This window comes from Festucalex cinctus, chromosome 17, assembly GCF_051991245.1.
Source record: "Festucalex cinctus isolate MCC-2025b chromosome 17, RoL_Fcin_1.0, whole genome shotgun sequence".
Taxonomy (NCBI): domain Eukaryota; kingdom Metazoa; phylum Chordata; class Actinopteri; order Syngnathiformes; family Syngnathidae; genus Festucalex; species Festucalex cinctus.
Genome location: NC_135427.1, coordinates 4,947,053 through 4,963,705, shown reverse-complemented (window position 1 = coordinate 4,963,705; position 16,653 = coordinate 4,947,053). Strand labels below are relative to the sequence as shown.

General features: G+C 42.2%; 2 protein-coding genes across 4 annotated transcripts in view; one reads left to right on the top strand and one right to left on the bottom strand.

Moving 5' to 3' along the window:
• Positions 1-16,653, top strand: part of cox10 (cytochrome c oxidase assembly factor heme A:farnesyltransferase COX10) — a 116,843-nt gene that overhangs the window by 40,751 nt on the left and 59,439 nt on the right. The window lies entirely within an intron of this gene.
• The window catches only part of LOC144005476 (heparan sulfate glucosamine 3-O-sulfotransferase 3B1-like), a 30,633-nt gene continuing 23,029 nt past the window's right edge, over positions 9,050-16,653 (bottom strand). Inside the window, exon 2 of the mRNA XM_077503692.1 lies at positions 9,050-9,671. Coding sequence (XP_077359818.1) covers positions 9,050-9,671 — 622 coding nt within the window. The remainder of the gene's footprint in view (positions 9,672-16,653) is intronic.

The following is a 16,653-nucleotide window of genomic DNA, read 5'->3' as shown; positions in this document are numbered from 1 at the left end:
ACTCTCGCCTCCCACCCGTCAAAAATGCAGCCAAAGGTTAAAAAGCGGCACGGTGGCCTGCAGATGTATTTTTCAGGAGGGTGGTGCCTGCTGGGTAATCGGATCAGGGCCTCCGTAAGTCCTCCAGAAGAGTCGATCCTGCCTCGTCTTGTGCCTTCAAAGAGAAACTTTTGTGACGGCTGCTCGGGAGGCAAAGAAAGAAGGAGAAAGAGCGAAGCGCTTTCTAACTCAATTTTCCTTGGAGACGCTTTAAGGGCACGAGTGAAGCCTGGTGAAGCTCGTTTCATTTGTCAGGGGGCCAAATAAACTCCTTTTGACACTCAGACTGTATAGCAGAAAGCAGATTGGGTATAGATGTCCACTGCAGGCTGAACAGTGGGCGGCATCCTCTGGGATAGTGGATATAAAAAGTCTGCACACCCATGTTCAAATGGCAGGTTTTGTAATATATCACAAAAACCTAGCATTTAAGAAGGGCACAACATGCAGCGGCCGGCGAGATCTCCCGACGCGATCCCGCCGCGTGAACCCGTCGCTGAAAGTGCAAACGTCGTAATGCGACCGTGGCCTATTTGGAGTCAGGAAGCATGTGACACGCGGGCCGAGGATCAAACAAACACGGAAGCACCAATGGCCGCCCGGCCGCCGTCAGCCACCTAGCGACAGCGGCGAGGCCGTTTATGCTCCGGCCGAGTCGGCCAGCGTTGGCACGTCATTAAAAGGTTCATTTTAAACTCGGGGGAAGCTGACGTACCCCGTCGGTGAGCTCATCGGAATCGGCTCGCGGGGTACGTAACGCCGCCAAGTGGGGCGTCCATGTTTGACGAGCCGAGAGCGACGAGAGCTCCGTCATGTGAGGGCCTCCAGTTAACACCTGCCCTCAAAGGTGGACTTGACCCATTAGTGCATGGATTAGAAAAACATCCCTCAGGGTTTTTCCTCACCAACACATTTTGCACGGCAGCCTGCTACTCAACTGTAGTGACTGATGTGATACTTTGGAATTAGAGACTAAAGCCTTTGGGCAGTGACTGATGTGCATCTATGACATGAAGAAAACATTTTTTTTTTATCCCCCCCCCCCACTTCTGTTCACTGTAGTGACTGATGCTCAACTTATACAAAATATGTGTTAAAATGCTATTCACTGTAGTGACTGATGCACATCTTTGGTATGGAAAAATGTGTTTCTGACTTCTTGTCGTGGCTGATGCTCAAATTTGACAAGATTTGTTTTCAATAGCTATCCACTATAACGACTGATGCTCATCTTTGATATGGACAAATGTTTTTGACTTCCGTCCACTGTAGTGACTGATGCTCAAATTTTACAAAAACATTTTAGATCGATATCTACTGTAGTTACTGATACTCATCTTTGATGTGAAAATGTTTATTTTATTATTCTCTCACTTGTAGTGAGTAGTGACTGATACTGGATTTTGACGTGAAAAAGAGGGTTTCACAAACTGTTCAATGTAGTAACTGATGCTAAAAGATGTAAAGAAAAAAACTTTGATGTGTTGCCAACTGTAGCGATTGCTCTGCATACATCAAAGAAGAAAGATAGTGACTTATGTCTTAATATGAGAGAAAACACTCAAGTGGCTGATGCTCAACTTTGACGTAAAAAAGGCCTATATAGATCTCCATTGTAGTGATTGATGTTCGACATGAAAAGCTGCCCGCTGTAGTAACTGATGTTTCGTTTTGACGCGAAAAGGACATCATAGTTTCCACTGTGTCATACCTACTGCGCATGATAGTTAAAAGTGAGGTATTGTTTTAAAAATAGCACCAGCGCGATGTGTGCTTGTCACGCGGGCTAAAATTAACACCACTCACCCCCCCGTGGCCTTTGTGCGCGCTACACGCTTCCACAATGTGATCAATTATCGCCATGCCTGCGAGACGACACGCCCGAATGCCGGCGCTGCTCGGCCCGCTCGGCACCTGAGCCCGAGGGGCCTCGTAATTAAAAGATCTCCATTGTCGGGCAGGGATCAGGTGACGGCGGGCCGGGACCGGACCGGGGCGGGGCGGAGAGGTGGCCCGGAGCCCGCGAGAGGGTGACGAGGAGGAGGAGGAGGTGACCTCCGGGCCGGCCCTCGCTCGCCAGCTGCCGCCTGAAACGGGACACCCGAGACCCCTTCTTGCGCGCTCGTCCACCTGTGTCGCTTACCTGACACGCAACTCGCGGGAAATACAACCGGAGGGGTCAAACGTGCGCCGTCGCATCAGTTTGATTGACGTTCGGCAAGACGCAATATTAGCTCGAGCTTTTTGCGCAACTTTTCACATCCAAAACTTGTCTACATGTTTTGAAAGAAACCAAAAAAAAAAGATTAGCAACACTTGGGTGGAGTCATAAGGATGAAACTTAACATCAATGTAATCAAGAAATCTAATTGGTCGGTGCAAACAGGAGACCCAGAGAGGTCCCTTCCGTCGTTGTGGTGATGAATTATTTCAGGTTGACTTTTTTTATTTTTGCATTTGAGTTAATTATTAACAATCTCCTTTTGGCCCATGAGCTGCTTTGTGTGTGTTTGGAAAAGTTGTGTTTGCGCGTGTGTGTTTGAGCGAGTGTAATGAGCGGGAGGTAAACATGTCCCGCCTGTCATTTATTCATGAGGCACGCACACACACGGTGCAGTGAATGGGAACAAGTTGCTGATGTTTTATTGAAGGTGATTTGTTTCACCGGCTAATTTATTTCTTCCCTCCGCCCGCACTTTATCAAACGACAAATGTTTACAACCTCCACCGTGATAAACAACGACGCCGTTTGTTTTCCCGACATGCTCCCGCTGCGCAAAATTCATTTGTGAAACGTTATTATGAATAGAATACACGAGCAAATATTTTGTGGTGCTGATCTTTTTTTGTTTTGGTTTGTTTGGCGCACTCACTAGTATGTGTCTTTGGTGTTGTCTTTTGTATTGGTCTTAAAGATGTTTTTTATTAGTCGTTCGTATGAAGTTTAGTGGGCTTTGATCATTTTGATCCGTCTGATGTTGTGGTATATTGGCCTTATTGTCTTGTATTGTTCTTTTATAGGTCATGATGATGTCATTGGTTTTGTTTGTGAAAATAGTTGGCATTTGGTCTTTGATGTTATCTTTTGATATTAGTCGATATTGTGTATAAAATGTGTGTTTGATAAAAGCTTTGACGTCTTTGATATTGTCTTTGATAGTTTTTGTCATTGATGTTTTGCTGTTGGTCTTTGATTTTAGGTATTGGTCATTGATATTGTCTATCAGCTTTAGTATCAGAGTAATAGTTATGGTCTTTGATAGTTTGTAAAGCTCTTTGATAGTGTTTGGTTTTGATATTTGGTTTATTTACTGCTGGCCTTTGATATTAGGTATTGGTCATTGATATTGTCTTTGGAATTGTCATCAGTTTTAGTATCTTTGATGTTGTCTTTAGTGTTTGTCTTTGATGTCTTTAGTATGGGTCGTAGTAATTATGATCTTTGATCGTTTATAAAGGTTTGATATTGTCTTTGATAATTTTTGTCATTGATGTTTTGCTGTTAGTCTTTGATTTTAGGTATTGGTCATTGATAGTGTATTTATCAGCTTTAGTATCTTTGATGTCTTTAGCATTTGTGTTTGTTGTCTTTAGTGTGGATCATAGTAATAGTTATGGTCTTTGATAGTTTGTAAAGCTCTTTGATAGTGTTTGATTTTGATCTTTGTTCTTTTTTTTTGCTGAATGATGATGATGATGAAAATATCAGCTTTTTCGCCGGCAATTTCAAAATAAAATGGCTGCCCTTGTGAAGTGTCACTTGCTGCAATTTGACAGGACGCTTTCCAGACACGTTTTCATGTATCGCAGACGCGGAGGACCTGCTGCCTCTCAGCCAGGCCTTGATTGAGCCTGACGCGCCGGTTAGCACGCGTTCACGTTGGCCTCACATTTTCCCCGCACGCTGACAAATGCCCAGCGACACCAGTCAAACTCCCCACGGTCCTGGAACCTCTGAGTCACACGGCGGCGAGACCTTCGCACGCCGTGCGGAGGGAGTTCCCACAACTGACAGAGTTGTTTCTGTGGGACGTTTGTCATAATATTAGGCACAGCTGCACCGCATACAACAACTGCATCAAAAACCCAAACTGTTTTAATTAATTGTCTGTTTGTTATTGTGGTTATAGCATATTCCAACCCTCTCGTGTTACTGAATAAGACATAACAACTATGAGAACCAGCTGTCACTTAGATGCAGTGCACTTGTACACCCACACCACAATAACAAACAACGCTGTTCAAATAGAAACATAGGATAGGAAACAACTGCAATGTATCCCCCTCAACATTTTTGGGATGTTTTTGCCTCTGGCATTCCAGACATTGTAAATGACTAGATCAATACCAAAAGCTAATACCAAAGACTAATTTCAAAGACAACTATCAATAAACAATACTCAAGACTAAAATCTGATCAAAAACCAGTACTAAAGATGAGTCATAGACCAATATATATTATTAGTAGTCAAGGAGACGATAACCAATATTTTAAGCCGATATTCTTTTGCAGTAAAAGTGAAAATATTAGTGTAAAAAAAAAAAATCTTTTCATTTAAAACCTAAAAAGAATTGGTAGCTTTGCCTAAAAAAATGTAACATAAATTGTAGGGAGCTTCCAGAGTCCTCTGCATGTGTTAAGCTAAATTAAACAGCAAGTGAACAGTTTTCTACTGTAAATAAAGTTCCTCACTTTCAACATAATTTCTTCATTTTATTTATTTTTTAAAAATAGAAAGTGTAGGATCATTAGCATCATTTTTTTTATAAAGTGGAAATTTAAATAAATCCATAAATGAAAAGTTCCCAGTATCATTGCTAATGTGCTAATGTAGCTAATTGGGGGGGTTTCTTCAGGGTTCGTAAAAGGTTTCAAAAGATCTTCGCCATAGAGTGAAAAACTTGAATATGTTGTAAATGTCTTTGCGACAAGTAAAAAACTGTCTGTGAACATCTTACAAATCCTGATGAAAACCCTACATTTGCTACGTTCGCAAGCATTGAACACTTTACCAGCTGTATCAGCCTTCAAACTAATATCAAAAAGCATATCAACGACTAATTCTAAGGCCACCATCAAAGCGCGTTTTCCAGGACCAAAGAAGAATACTTGAATCCAGAGAACACCGATACCAAAGACCAAATTCCAATGACTAAACACCAATACCATGAAAAACCAAACACTGTATTGGGGGCCGATGAATCCAGGTGTCTTACAAGTAAAGATTCACACAGGTTTTTCATAGCAACAACTACCCTAGAAAGGAGGATCTTTATTTGTAACGGGGAATATTGTTCTGGGATCCGAAGACTATTATGCGTGCAGTTTATTGCTACACATAGCATAGATTCCTGAACACACTAGTGGAAAGCTGGTCCTTCTGCTGCTTTGTTTTAGATGACAAGTTGTGTGACGGCGGATGGGGAAAAGGCCTGTTTTCAGTTCCCGGATTACTGTTGCCCTGAGAAGAAATATACTTTGACCAAAAGGAAGTGCCAGGGTGGGCGTTGTCAAGTGTTTCATCACGGGAATATCGGATTTATTTGTTTCGACTTAGCATCAAAGCATCACTCTCTAAGGTGCGGGTTTGCTAGGTGCTTCAGGTTTGGGGGTGCGACACGCCCCGGTCGCCCGGTCGGCTGTTTTGATGAGCCTGGTGTTAGCGTGGAGCGTGCCTGTTGGAGATATTTGCTCAGACTCGAGCAGTGGGGGGATTACGAGGGAAAACACACTTGCGACCCGCGCTGTGTCTGTCTTTCGGAGTGCGTGTGGTCACAAAGGCCCGCATTCCTGGTCTATGAACCCCCCCACCCCCCACAAACTCCCTCCCTCCCTCACGTCATCGTCATACGAGGGGCTGCCGTGAGGGGGGCCGTGGCAGCCCACCCGTCTTGTGCGCAAAGACCCAGCTCAGTGTTTTGCGTGTGTGGAGATGAACAGGGGGGATTTTGATGGGCTATAGTTAAAGAGGGGTCCGGGAGGGGGTTAATTGAGCACAGGTGACCTTACCCAGGTGCGCGGCCATGTGTGTGTGTGTGTGTGTGTGTGTGTGTGTGTGTGTGTGTGTGTGTGTGAGATGGGATGAGGCAAGAAAACAGATTGTTGAGATTCGGCAGGGTAAACAAAGACTCTGCAGAGCTCCATTTGACTGCTGGACCGCACTTGTGGTTGTTTATGTTAATCCTAGAAGAGATTATATATATATATTTTTTTCTTACTCGAAGTAACTGGACTGGAAGATCTTGCCTGCTTGCAATGGAGAGCTCCAGCAACGGACGACGTCTGCTCTCACTTGTTGTCCAACAACTCAAGTCGCAAGTTGAGGTGACGGTGGACGCGATGGTCGTCCATTGCTGGAGCTCTCCATTCCAAGCCGGCGAGACTTCCTTGTTCACCGAGCTGCTCACTCGACCAATGACGGGCAGTTTGCAACGGTGGAGTCCAACCCAAGACACGCTTAGACCGCTCCCTCATTTGAATAACATTTCGACTTGGCCAGTACGGCCCAAAACTGCCAAAATATCCAAAATAAATAAATGACTAAATAAATTACTAAATAAATGACCAAATAAATGAATAAATAAATAAATAAATGACCTAATAAAAAATAAATTACTAAATAAATAGATAAATAAATGACTAAATAAATAAATGACTAAATAAATAAATACATGACTAAATAAATAAATTACTAAATACATAAATAAATGACTGAATAAATAAATAAATGACTAAATAAACGACTAAATAAATAGATAAATGACTAAATAAATAGTTAAATAAATGACTAGATAAATAAATGACTAGATAAATAAATGACTAAATAAATAAATGACTAGATAAATAAATAAATTACTAAAAGTGAAAATAAAAATGGATTTATTTCCATTTATATTTATTTTTTTAGATATAATTTTTGAATTATTTTTTTTATATTCATGTTTATTTGCACTTTTCGTCTTTTTTTTTTTATTATTATTTATTTATTTAGTCATTTATTAATTTCGAATTTTGGCAGTTTTGGTCCTCCATACTAATGACAGAAAAGTGGTATAGAAAATTGGTCGATTGTACCTAAGACCAATACAAAAAAAACAAAATCAAGGACATTACTGAAGGCAAAGACTGCAGATCAAAGTCCATAATCACTTAACAAAGTGCATCTCTAGAAGGCTATCTGGGATTTAAAAAAAAAAAAAAAAAAAACGGCCTCAAAGGCAACCAAGGGAACACTCAGTCAGAGTTCCATCACAAAAATGCTTATAATCACGAGTGATCCCCATCCCTGCTTTTGTGCACAGTTGAAACTTTTGATGGTTTAAATGCTTCATGTTTTGGGAAATATGATTCAAATCCCAGCATGCCTTTTCAAAATGTTTTTTTTCTAATTAATCCCATCTTATTTTCCTGCTTCTTTGCGGAGAACATTTACTCGAGACACAACAATGTCTGCAACAACATTTATAGAAACAAGAAAAGCCTCCAATGATCGTGTTCTCTTTTGATGCACATCTGCTTCTCGCGAGGCCGCGCCCAACAAAAGGAGGAACACAAACGGGCCATTGTGCTCGGCGAGCGGCGCACGCGACCCTAAGGTTTTAATAAGTGACATCGAGCGGAGGCACGTCCGAGGAAATTGGAGTCCCGCTTCGGGACGAGGAAGCTCGGGTGGCGGCGAGCGTGGAGAAAAAAAAAAAAAAAAAAAAAAAAAAGCTGCTTAGGAAGACGAGAGTGGAAGTGAAGTGTAAACGCACCAGAGTGAAGTGTTAGATGCAAGTTAGTCAAAATACATGTGCAATAAATACATTTGCAAAAATACTTTGAGAATGTCAGTAGAAAAAATGTTAAGCTTCAAATCCATTATGTGGCGTTAAATCAGTCAGCGCTTTTGTAACTATTGAAACAAAAGAATTATATAAACAAACACAAGTTCCTTCCATAAACATCTGATTCAGATTGTTACAGAATGTCACACTTTGCATATTTGATGGGATCACTTTGAGCTTTCAAGGACAAGCAACACATTTTCCACATCAAAGCCAAAAAATATATAGTGATGAATTTATGAGTTCAAATCAAACACATCTGATGTAAGTTGACGCTTCAAAAAGGGAGTATTTCAAGTTCCAAGGTGCAATTAATTTTCTTGATGAAACTTTTAAAGCTTGTATCCCACTGAGTAGCAAACATTTGTGAGTGTTTGCAGGATAGATGATAGTGATTTTTCATTAGGGTTCGTTCAAGGTTGCAAAGATAGTCCCCGACAGTTTTTCTCCTTGCAAAAAATAAAATACAAAAATAAAAAATGCCTGGCAAAAATTTAGTGACCATGTACGACCTTGAATGAACCCTAACGAGAAATTTGCTATCTTGGAAAACATGCTAGCGTTCGCCCCTCACTGGGATACGGGCTTAACTGAGCATCTAATTTTTGTGTTATTTTGTTGCTGGTGTAAAATAATTACTAAAATCACAGTTTAAAAAAAAAAAAAAAAAAAAAGACACCGCTCACCCCGTTGTTTCAAACCGAACAAAAACCCCCAAAAAATAAAACCGTTGGCTTTGATATTCAATGGTTATTCAATGGTATGATTTGTCCGTAAATGCGATTCTGTGGAAAACACATTTTAATATCAATCTTGTTTGTTCCTTATTACCATATATTTTATTATTTTTATGTAACTATTTGCATTATATTTATTAAATTGATCATTTTATATTTACATTATGTTCCATTGCATTAAGCATGTATTCGTTTTAAATCAGGTTGAAAGTAATGTCAGTGTAGTTAAAATATTGAGTTGACAATTTTTTTTTTTGCTGTAAAACAGACTTACTTCATTTCAACCCAAAACCCAGCAAAATGTAAATGTTATCTTTATTGCTAGATTTGATGTTCAGATTTAGCTATAGCCAATTTGATGGAAAAAAACAACTTGAGTTTACGTGTACCCCGCTTTTTCTCCCTGATAATCCAACTGCGGTGAAGCAGATCGTCGTTCGCCACATTCAATCATCCCATCCAAAATTGTGCGCGGTCATCTGGTAGAACTTCATGTTGAAGGGCCGGTAGAAGTTTCTGAGGCGAAGCACCACCTCGGGGCGGATGTCGGGGTGGGTGCGCCCTTTGGTTTTGCCCAGACAGTGAGGCTTGCTGCTGCCCTCGGCCTTCTTCAGGCACGGGAACCCCTTGGTCTGGTTGAAGTAGAAGTGTTTGTCTGTGATGATGCGCTTGAGGCCCAGGAAGTCCTGAACGCGCCCCAGCTCGCCGGCCGGGTCGTTGATGAGACGCTCGCCGCTCACAAACAGGATCTGCTCCATGGGGAAGTACTGCAGCCAGTTGTCCAGGTGCTTGGCGTAGATGCCGATCTGGATCGCGCTCCACGACGTGTCGATGAGGCCCGTAGTCCTGTTCTTGAAAGTGAGGCTCTCGAAGGACGGAATGTCGGGCTTCTTGGACAGCGTCTGCGTGTAGTCCGAGATGGCTCGGGTGACCGGGTCCCGCACCACCACGATCAGCTTGGTGTCCCGCGACATGGCCGAGATCCGGGCGGGCGCCTCTTTGGTCACGAAGTAGCTGGGGGTCTTCTCCATGGTGATCTGGCCCTCCAAGGTCTTGGGCATTAGATCCCTGCCAGGACAAGAGATTGGAAGGAATGAGTCACATGACTGCCTGACCATAATCCCCACAGAAAAATTGTAACTTGTAGAACCTTGCCCCAACAATTGACTAAAAAATACAACACTTTGTTGTTTTATGTTCTTTCTGAAACACTCATCAGAAGCCACAAGATGCTGCGAAAGTTCTGTCCAAATAGGAAAGTAGCACAACATCAGTGCTGATATTGACTCCAGTATAAAATAGATAGACAGGTTCCCTTTCACACAGGCACGGGAAATGTGACAGGGGCTGTTGCGGCTTCAATCAGTCAAGAATAACACGGTACCACGTTTATTTATTTGATCTTGATCAGGTGTCTGCTGAGAGGGGGTGGTGTGAGCAAATATTGATTCTTGCCGTGTCGGCGTGTCCCGGGATGTCGGGACATTCTTGTGGTGAACACCTCCAGGTTTCCACCACCATGTGGCTGTAGGGGGTTTATGAAATTAAGCTGGTTGCTCTCAGTGGGACTTTTGAAAGAGGATACTTTCGCTATCATCTAATGTGAAGCCCACTTATGAAATATTGATAGTCTAAAGGGCCTCTCAGCATAATTGATCACCTGTTTAAACCAAAGATGAACATCAGTCCCACGTGTTTTTCTCACTTCTTGTGCTTCATAATTAGGTTTATTTGAAATAAGGTGGGGGGGGGAGTCCGCTAGAATCCGGGAGTTAAGCAGTTCCACTGGTCCAACCGTTGATTCCAAACCTCCTTGAAATTAAACCCCGCTGATGAAAGCCGCTTCATAAATCCAGACTCAAATATTTACGCCGACAAAGCTGCGCCAAGACATTTTCTTGGCCAAACGTCCCAACGCCTCTTTCTGCGCTTTTCATCCGGCGACCCGAAGCAATGCAGGTAAAAAAAGCAAGCCATGAATGATTAACACCGACTCTCTCTGCCATTTAGAACCTCTGCAGAATGCAGTTTTAAAATTCACTGAAGTACAGAACGCAGATGTCAATTATTCATCCGCCTCGGCAGGCGAGGACTGAAGCTGACAAAATGGCCTGGTCCAACGTCCCGCTAAGAACCCAGCCGAACTCAACTCTGAAGCTTCTTGCTGTTAGCTAGCTCTCCAAAAGTACCATATAGTAGGGTTCCGTTAAGTCTCTAAGTAGCCAAACTCTCAGTTGCAATTCTACGATATGATTGGCTTATCCATTGATTGGTCAGTGTTGACTGGTTCTTTCGCATAAGTTACAGGAAGAACACCACTGTAAGTTGGGATGGGGAAAGGAATTCTTGCAATTTGTGTCACTTTCTTTTCAACAATTTCAGAAGGAACAATAAAGCCTGATCAGAATTTACTGATCTTGATCTCCAATTTGAATCATAGTGAATTGACTGATCCGAATTGTGGTGACCCAAAAGTTAAGTCAGGGTTTACTGATAGAATCTGAATCTTGGTAAAACAGAAATGATTGATCAGAATTTACTGATCCCAAGCTGCTTTAGACCGTAATAAACAAAAAACAATACAGTAAGCCCTTTAGGTCTTGATCATGGACCTCAAACACGTACAACATGAATCGCCAATGTCCAAAAAACTCACAGCAACTTAATGTTGGCACTGACAAATTGCCTTCCCGACGCTAGCGCGCTAATCCCAGCTCGAGGAAAAGCACCCTTACGGCAACCTCACACGAGAACGTTATTGGGCGTATGAAAAAGAGATGAGGCTGCGCTAAAGGAGGCATCCATATTTGATGGTGAGCGTCATGCTTGTTCTGTGCTCAATGTAGCAAAGGCACCAGGGGCGCTAAGGGCCGCTCACGCGGGCAGGGCGCAGTTTCAGGGTCAGTGAGGTGGATGGCGCCGTGTAGCGTGTGACAGGAAGCCAAAAAAATGTGAGCGAGTCATCGCGCGTATTTGGGGCAATGTAAATTTTATAGTTATCACAAGAAGCATTTCAGATGCATCCAAGAAGTGCAGTCATGGGAAATGGATACATTCTCCGAAGCCTTCCTGGCACGGATGCACAACTGCAAAAGCACCACTTATTTACCTGTGATTTTTTTTTTTCCAGACAGAAACTTGACTTGACTTAACATTCAGGCAGGTCACGGCCCTTTGCCCTGCACTGAGGGTAGTATGAACGTGAACTTCGAATGTGGCAATGTCCCGCCTAAGTTATTTCTGTCTGCCAAAGAAATCCCTGCTCTGCCGTTGCAGCTCTGATTCGACAATTTTACCGCAAAGATGCAAATTGACAGGTCCAATTCAGCACAACTCTGTCAACAGTGTGTCGGGTGTATTAAAGTTTACGTTTTGATTGTGACTTCACGTTGTCCCCTCTGAAGCCGGCAAATGGTGTATTATTGTTGGGCATTGACAAAGGTGGAATAATCCAACTGTGGATCAGGTCTGGATAGAGGTGTAAAATATATTTTCCATTTTTAACAACTTGAGTCCCTGTCTTCTTCGCTAATTGGTGCATCAGAGGGTTAACCAGAGGTGTGCATCATTGAAATATTGACGGAAGGTCCTTCAATGACTGACGGCCATTTTGTTGACGATTGCTATTGATGGGAAACTTCGAAAAATTGAGAAACTAAGCATTGCCGGAAGGGGTTTTTCGTCCATCAATCTGTCAGTGATGGACGTCCCATTTTGCTGACTGATGACGATTGACAGATGCCCACTTCGAATGACGGAAACATTGCCAGACGCTCATTTTGCTGAGCTATCGACGAATGATGGATTGATGATTACAATGCGGTTGCAATATTGACGGATTGATGATGAGGGAAACGTGTCCAGACTGTTGACGATTGACGAATGATGGACTCAAAATTTATTGATGCGCCCACCTCTGGGTGTAACGATAGATTTGTCTAAGACGGTATTTATCTATACAGATGTGACTTCTCGTATTTAGATAGATGTGCAGTGAACATTAAGGGCATTGGGCAAATCTCAGAAGTTCGTCAAGACTGTGAGCCAGGAAATAACCTGCTTAGATGGACAGTCTGAAAGAGGCTTAATAGTCATCTCCATGCAGTTTGTTTACACTTCAGTTCTTTAACTCACGGAGAGACTTTATCGGCAAAGTCTGTGATATAAGAAAGTGTTTTACCACACCGCCACATTTGACTTTGATGTCTCCATCCGACCGCTTTAAATCAAACTTAACATCTTGCTGGCTCGCGTTTGCTTTGGGAGAGGAACAAGAAAAACAGCAAGAACAAGCCGACTTTTGGAGGAATTTGGACGCCGGCGCAGGAACGTCTTGTGAACCTGTCAGGACTTTGACGTCACAGATGGAAAAGAACGAATAAGGATGCCAGGACTCGCTGGTTCGAAGGCATGCTTTTGCTTTTTCACAAGCCAAATCCCGCATACACGCTCAAGCGCGGTGCATCTCTCAATGCTGCCTTTGTAGGATAAAAGAAGCGGTCTGATGCATCGCTTGAAAATGAACGTGACTCATGTCTGCCTGTCATATGAAAGCCCGCAAAATCAACGCCTACATGCACCACCGGGTCTCGCGGACAATACGGCAGCCGCCTCCTGGTGTTTTCCTTCCAGGAAACGAAAGCCTTTGGACGGGAGCCAGCGCCTTGTCAATGGACAAGTGGCGGTAAGGAGGCAGAAGTGCTTCTCCTTCGCATGGCAGGCCTTTTGATTCATTTTCCCAGCTCCTGCTGCCAGGCAGCCATAAATACACTCACACCCGCAGCGCGCTCCCCCGCCACTGCCAGCAGATAATCATCTTGTAATTGGCTCAATATTTCTGCTGTTTTCCGGCCAAGCAAAGGCCGGCTCGCCGAGGCTCGGACCCCGCCGCATATTTTCCAGGTCAGTGGATGCGAGCTGAGGAGGTCGCGGCTGTGATTTAGAGTAATGGCTGCCGTGCGGTGAAGGGGAAGCCCCACCGCTCCAGGCTTTACACTCGTGCTTTTACCTGCCTTGCGTAACAGTGTGGCAAGAATAATCGTCATTCGACAAATATGTTCTAATTGAGACTCTGGCTTATTTTTGTGAACTGTGGTGCAAGAGCCTGTGCAAGAGGTGATCTTGGTATGCTTACAGACTCCAGCGCAGTTGATGTAAAAACTAGGGCTGTGCCAAAAAAATGACATAAAGAATCGCGATTCTCATTTAGTACAATTCAGAATCCATTCGAAATGTTATAAAATCGATTTAATGATTTGATACCGTCTTGCCCTTGTGTAGTGGGAACGCTGTTCATGTTGTACCCGATTTGGCCACTTGGGGACAGTGTGGTTCCGTGCGTTCTGATACACAGTTAAAGTTGTAGCCAGATTAGAGAGAAGGAAAAAGTCACCATCAAGTTAGGCCAATAAAATTTGATTTTTTTCCATATACCGGCGGCGGTGTGTAATGTTAAGATGCTTCTCTGTATACATTCCTGAAGCGTTTTGTATGAATAGTCTTTATGAGGGATAAAAATGGCGCGAGTAGCGTGCTAATTAGCATTAGCCAGTCAGACTGGAGTAGATCATGACGATTATTTGCTGATCTATAAAATGAAGCAGAAATCGTTGTCAATCAAATCATTTGGAATCAAAAATCGATTCTGAATCGAATCGTAGACCCAAAAAAATTCGTAATCGAATCGTGAGATTCCCACCCCTAGTAAAAAACCTCGATCTACTACCTTTCCTTAAATTTCTGCTTGAAATTAAAAATACAAACTTCCTTTGTTTCCAGACTTTGGTTCTTGAGACTTTTGTGGACTTATTCATAACAGACCGCCAAATTTTACTAACTGATTTCTTTGTTTTTGGAGACTTTTTTTTTTTTTGCGAGTCTACTTTTTATACACACCGACCACATTTCTATTTGCTTCGTGAAGACAATTAGTTCCACAATTATTCCCATTCTTCATTGTTATATTATCGGACTTTCATATGAATGATGTTTATGCTAGCTTTCCTAGCCTTTGAAGTTCTTTATTTATACCAGTGTCAGCAAACATCTGGACATCATTCATCAGAATCATCCAATATGAATACGGAACGAACTGAATAGGAAATATACATTGCCAGCCCCCAGGCAACTTTCAACATATGTTATCTGTCACCACAACACATTAAAATGGATTTATGACACATTCGCTGTCCATTTATTTCAATCAAACCATGTTGTATATGTTTCAGTGTGTCGGCGCGCAGTTGATTGTCCGCCACTTTATCCCTAAACAGATTTTCGAACTAATCCAAATAAACGAACAGGCAGCGTTTTAAAAAAAGATGCTCAAGCATATTCGTCATACTTCTCTCAAGTATTTTTCTACATCAGTTCAAATGTGTCCCACACAATACATTTTGTCATGAACATTGCCATCAATCTCACTATCAACTTCCTGTTATTCTAAAACTGACTTTTTCCTTTGACTCATTTTTCCGCCCGAGTGACGTTGTTATCTCTGTTTGTTGCTTTATCAAAAAAAAAAGAAAAAAAAAAGCTTGTCATTTCCCTGGCGGATGACTTCAAGACGGCGTCGCTGCATGTTATCTTGTAATTGTCTAGTCTCTCCAAATTGCTTCCTACTCCCGGACGGTTCCCATGCGCCACCCCGCTTGTTTTCTGCCGGTCTGAAGAATTTTGCTTTTGTGTGCCCTGCAATTGGCTGGCAACCAGTTTAGGGTGTCCCCCTCCTACTGCCCGAAGCCAGCTGGGATAGGCTCCAGCACCCCCGCGACCCTTGTGAGGAATAAGCGGTCAAGAAAATGGATGGATGGATGTGCCAATGTGGTGGTTCTACACCAGGGGTGTCAAACGTATCTTAGCTCATGGGCCACATCGGGCAAAATAACCGTATATAACTTAAAAAACAATTGCCGTCATTTATACGCAGATTTTCATGGACTAGCCCGGAATTACGGAGCTCAACTGTAATCGTATTATTCCGAAAAATAACACGAATGCAACGGTATACGTTCCGGATGTGTTAAATCGACCTGTTTTTCATATATATGTTGTTCCCAGAATGCATTGCGTGGCGCAGTTAATGATGTTATAAGGATGTTAATCCTTGTCATATCTATTTGTGTTACCAGTAATTGAATTTGTGTCGTATTTAACATGTTTATGTCGGTGTATGATTACAAAAAAATTAAAAATAATTAAACAAATCGTAGTTTCAGTTGTGTGTAAAATAATGACATCTAGGACGACCATTCCCCGTACAAGTTGTATTGCTCATTTGAGGACTGCTTGTGAAATTACAAATTTATATGTTTTGCTTGTGGCCGGTTGATTAAGCAGTCCGACATTATATATATTTTTTTAACGTTACAAAATCATCTCACGGGCCGGATAAAACCCGTTTGCGGACCTGATCCGGCCCGCGGGCCGTATGTTTGACACTACTGTTGTTCTACACTTTAAATAAACCATGCATCCATGTTATTTTCTTAAAATGTTGTTCTGCTCTCCTACTTATCTTTGTGTTAATGTGTATTTTATTTTTTTTTAATTGAAAAGTTTTTTTTTTTTTTTTTTTTTTTAATATATAAAGTGTCACATGGCTTGAATGAATGGGAATGTCTGCCCGTTACTGTTTCGTGATTATGCTTATCTACTTTGGTACAGTTCTCGCCGAGGGTTTGCCGAATGTGTCCAGTGGCATCTTTATGCAAATACTCATTTTTTTTACAGTGGAGATTTCCTCTGTCACAGGAAAAAAAAATAAAAAATCCATACAAAAAGCCGATTTTTGTCCTTCTGGCTTCTCGCCACAGCCTTCCATCTCATCTGGGGGATCCACTTGGAAAACTTCCATCTCACCCTCAAATATTAGACGCGGGAAGGGGAAAAAAAAAAAAAAATCATCGAATGTGCTAGTTGTGCGATATGGATTATAAATGGACTATGAGAGAGAATATTGTGTCACCCGCTCTCACAGTAGAAATAACATCTTGTAAAAATAAATACAGTACTCACCTTGCCCTCTAGCTTATCCTCATTTTTCTTCCTG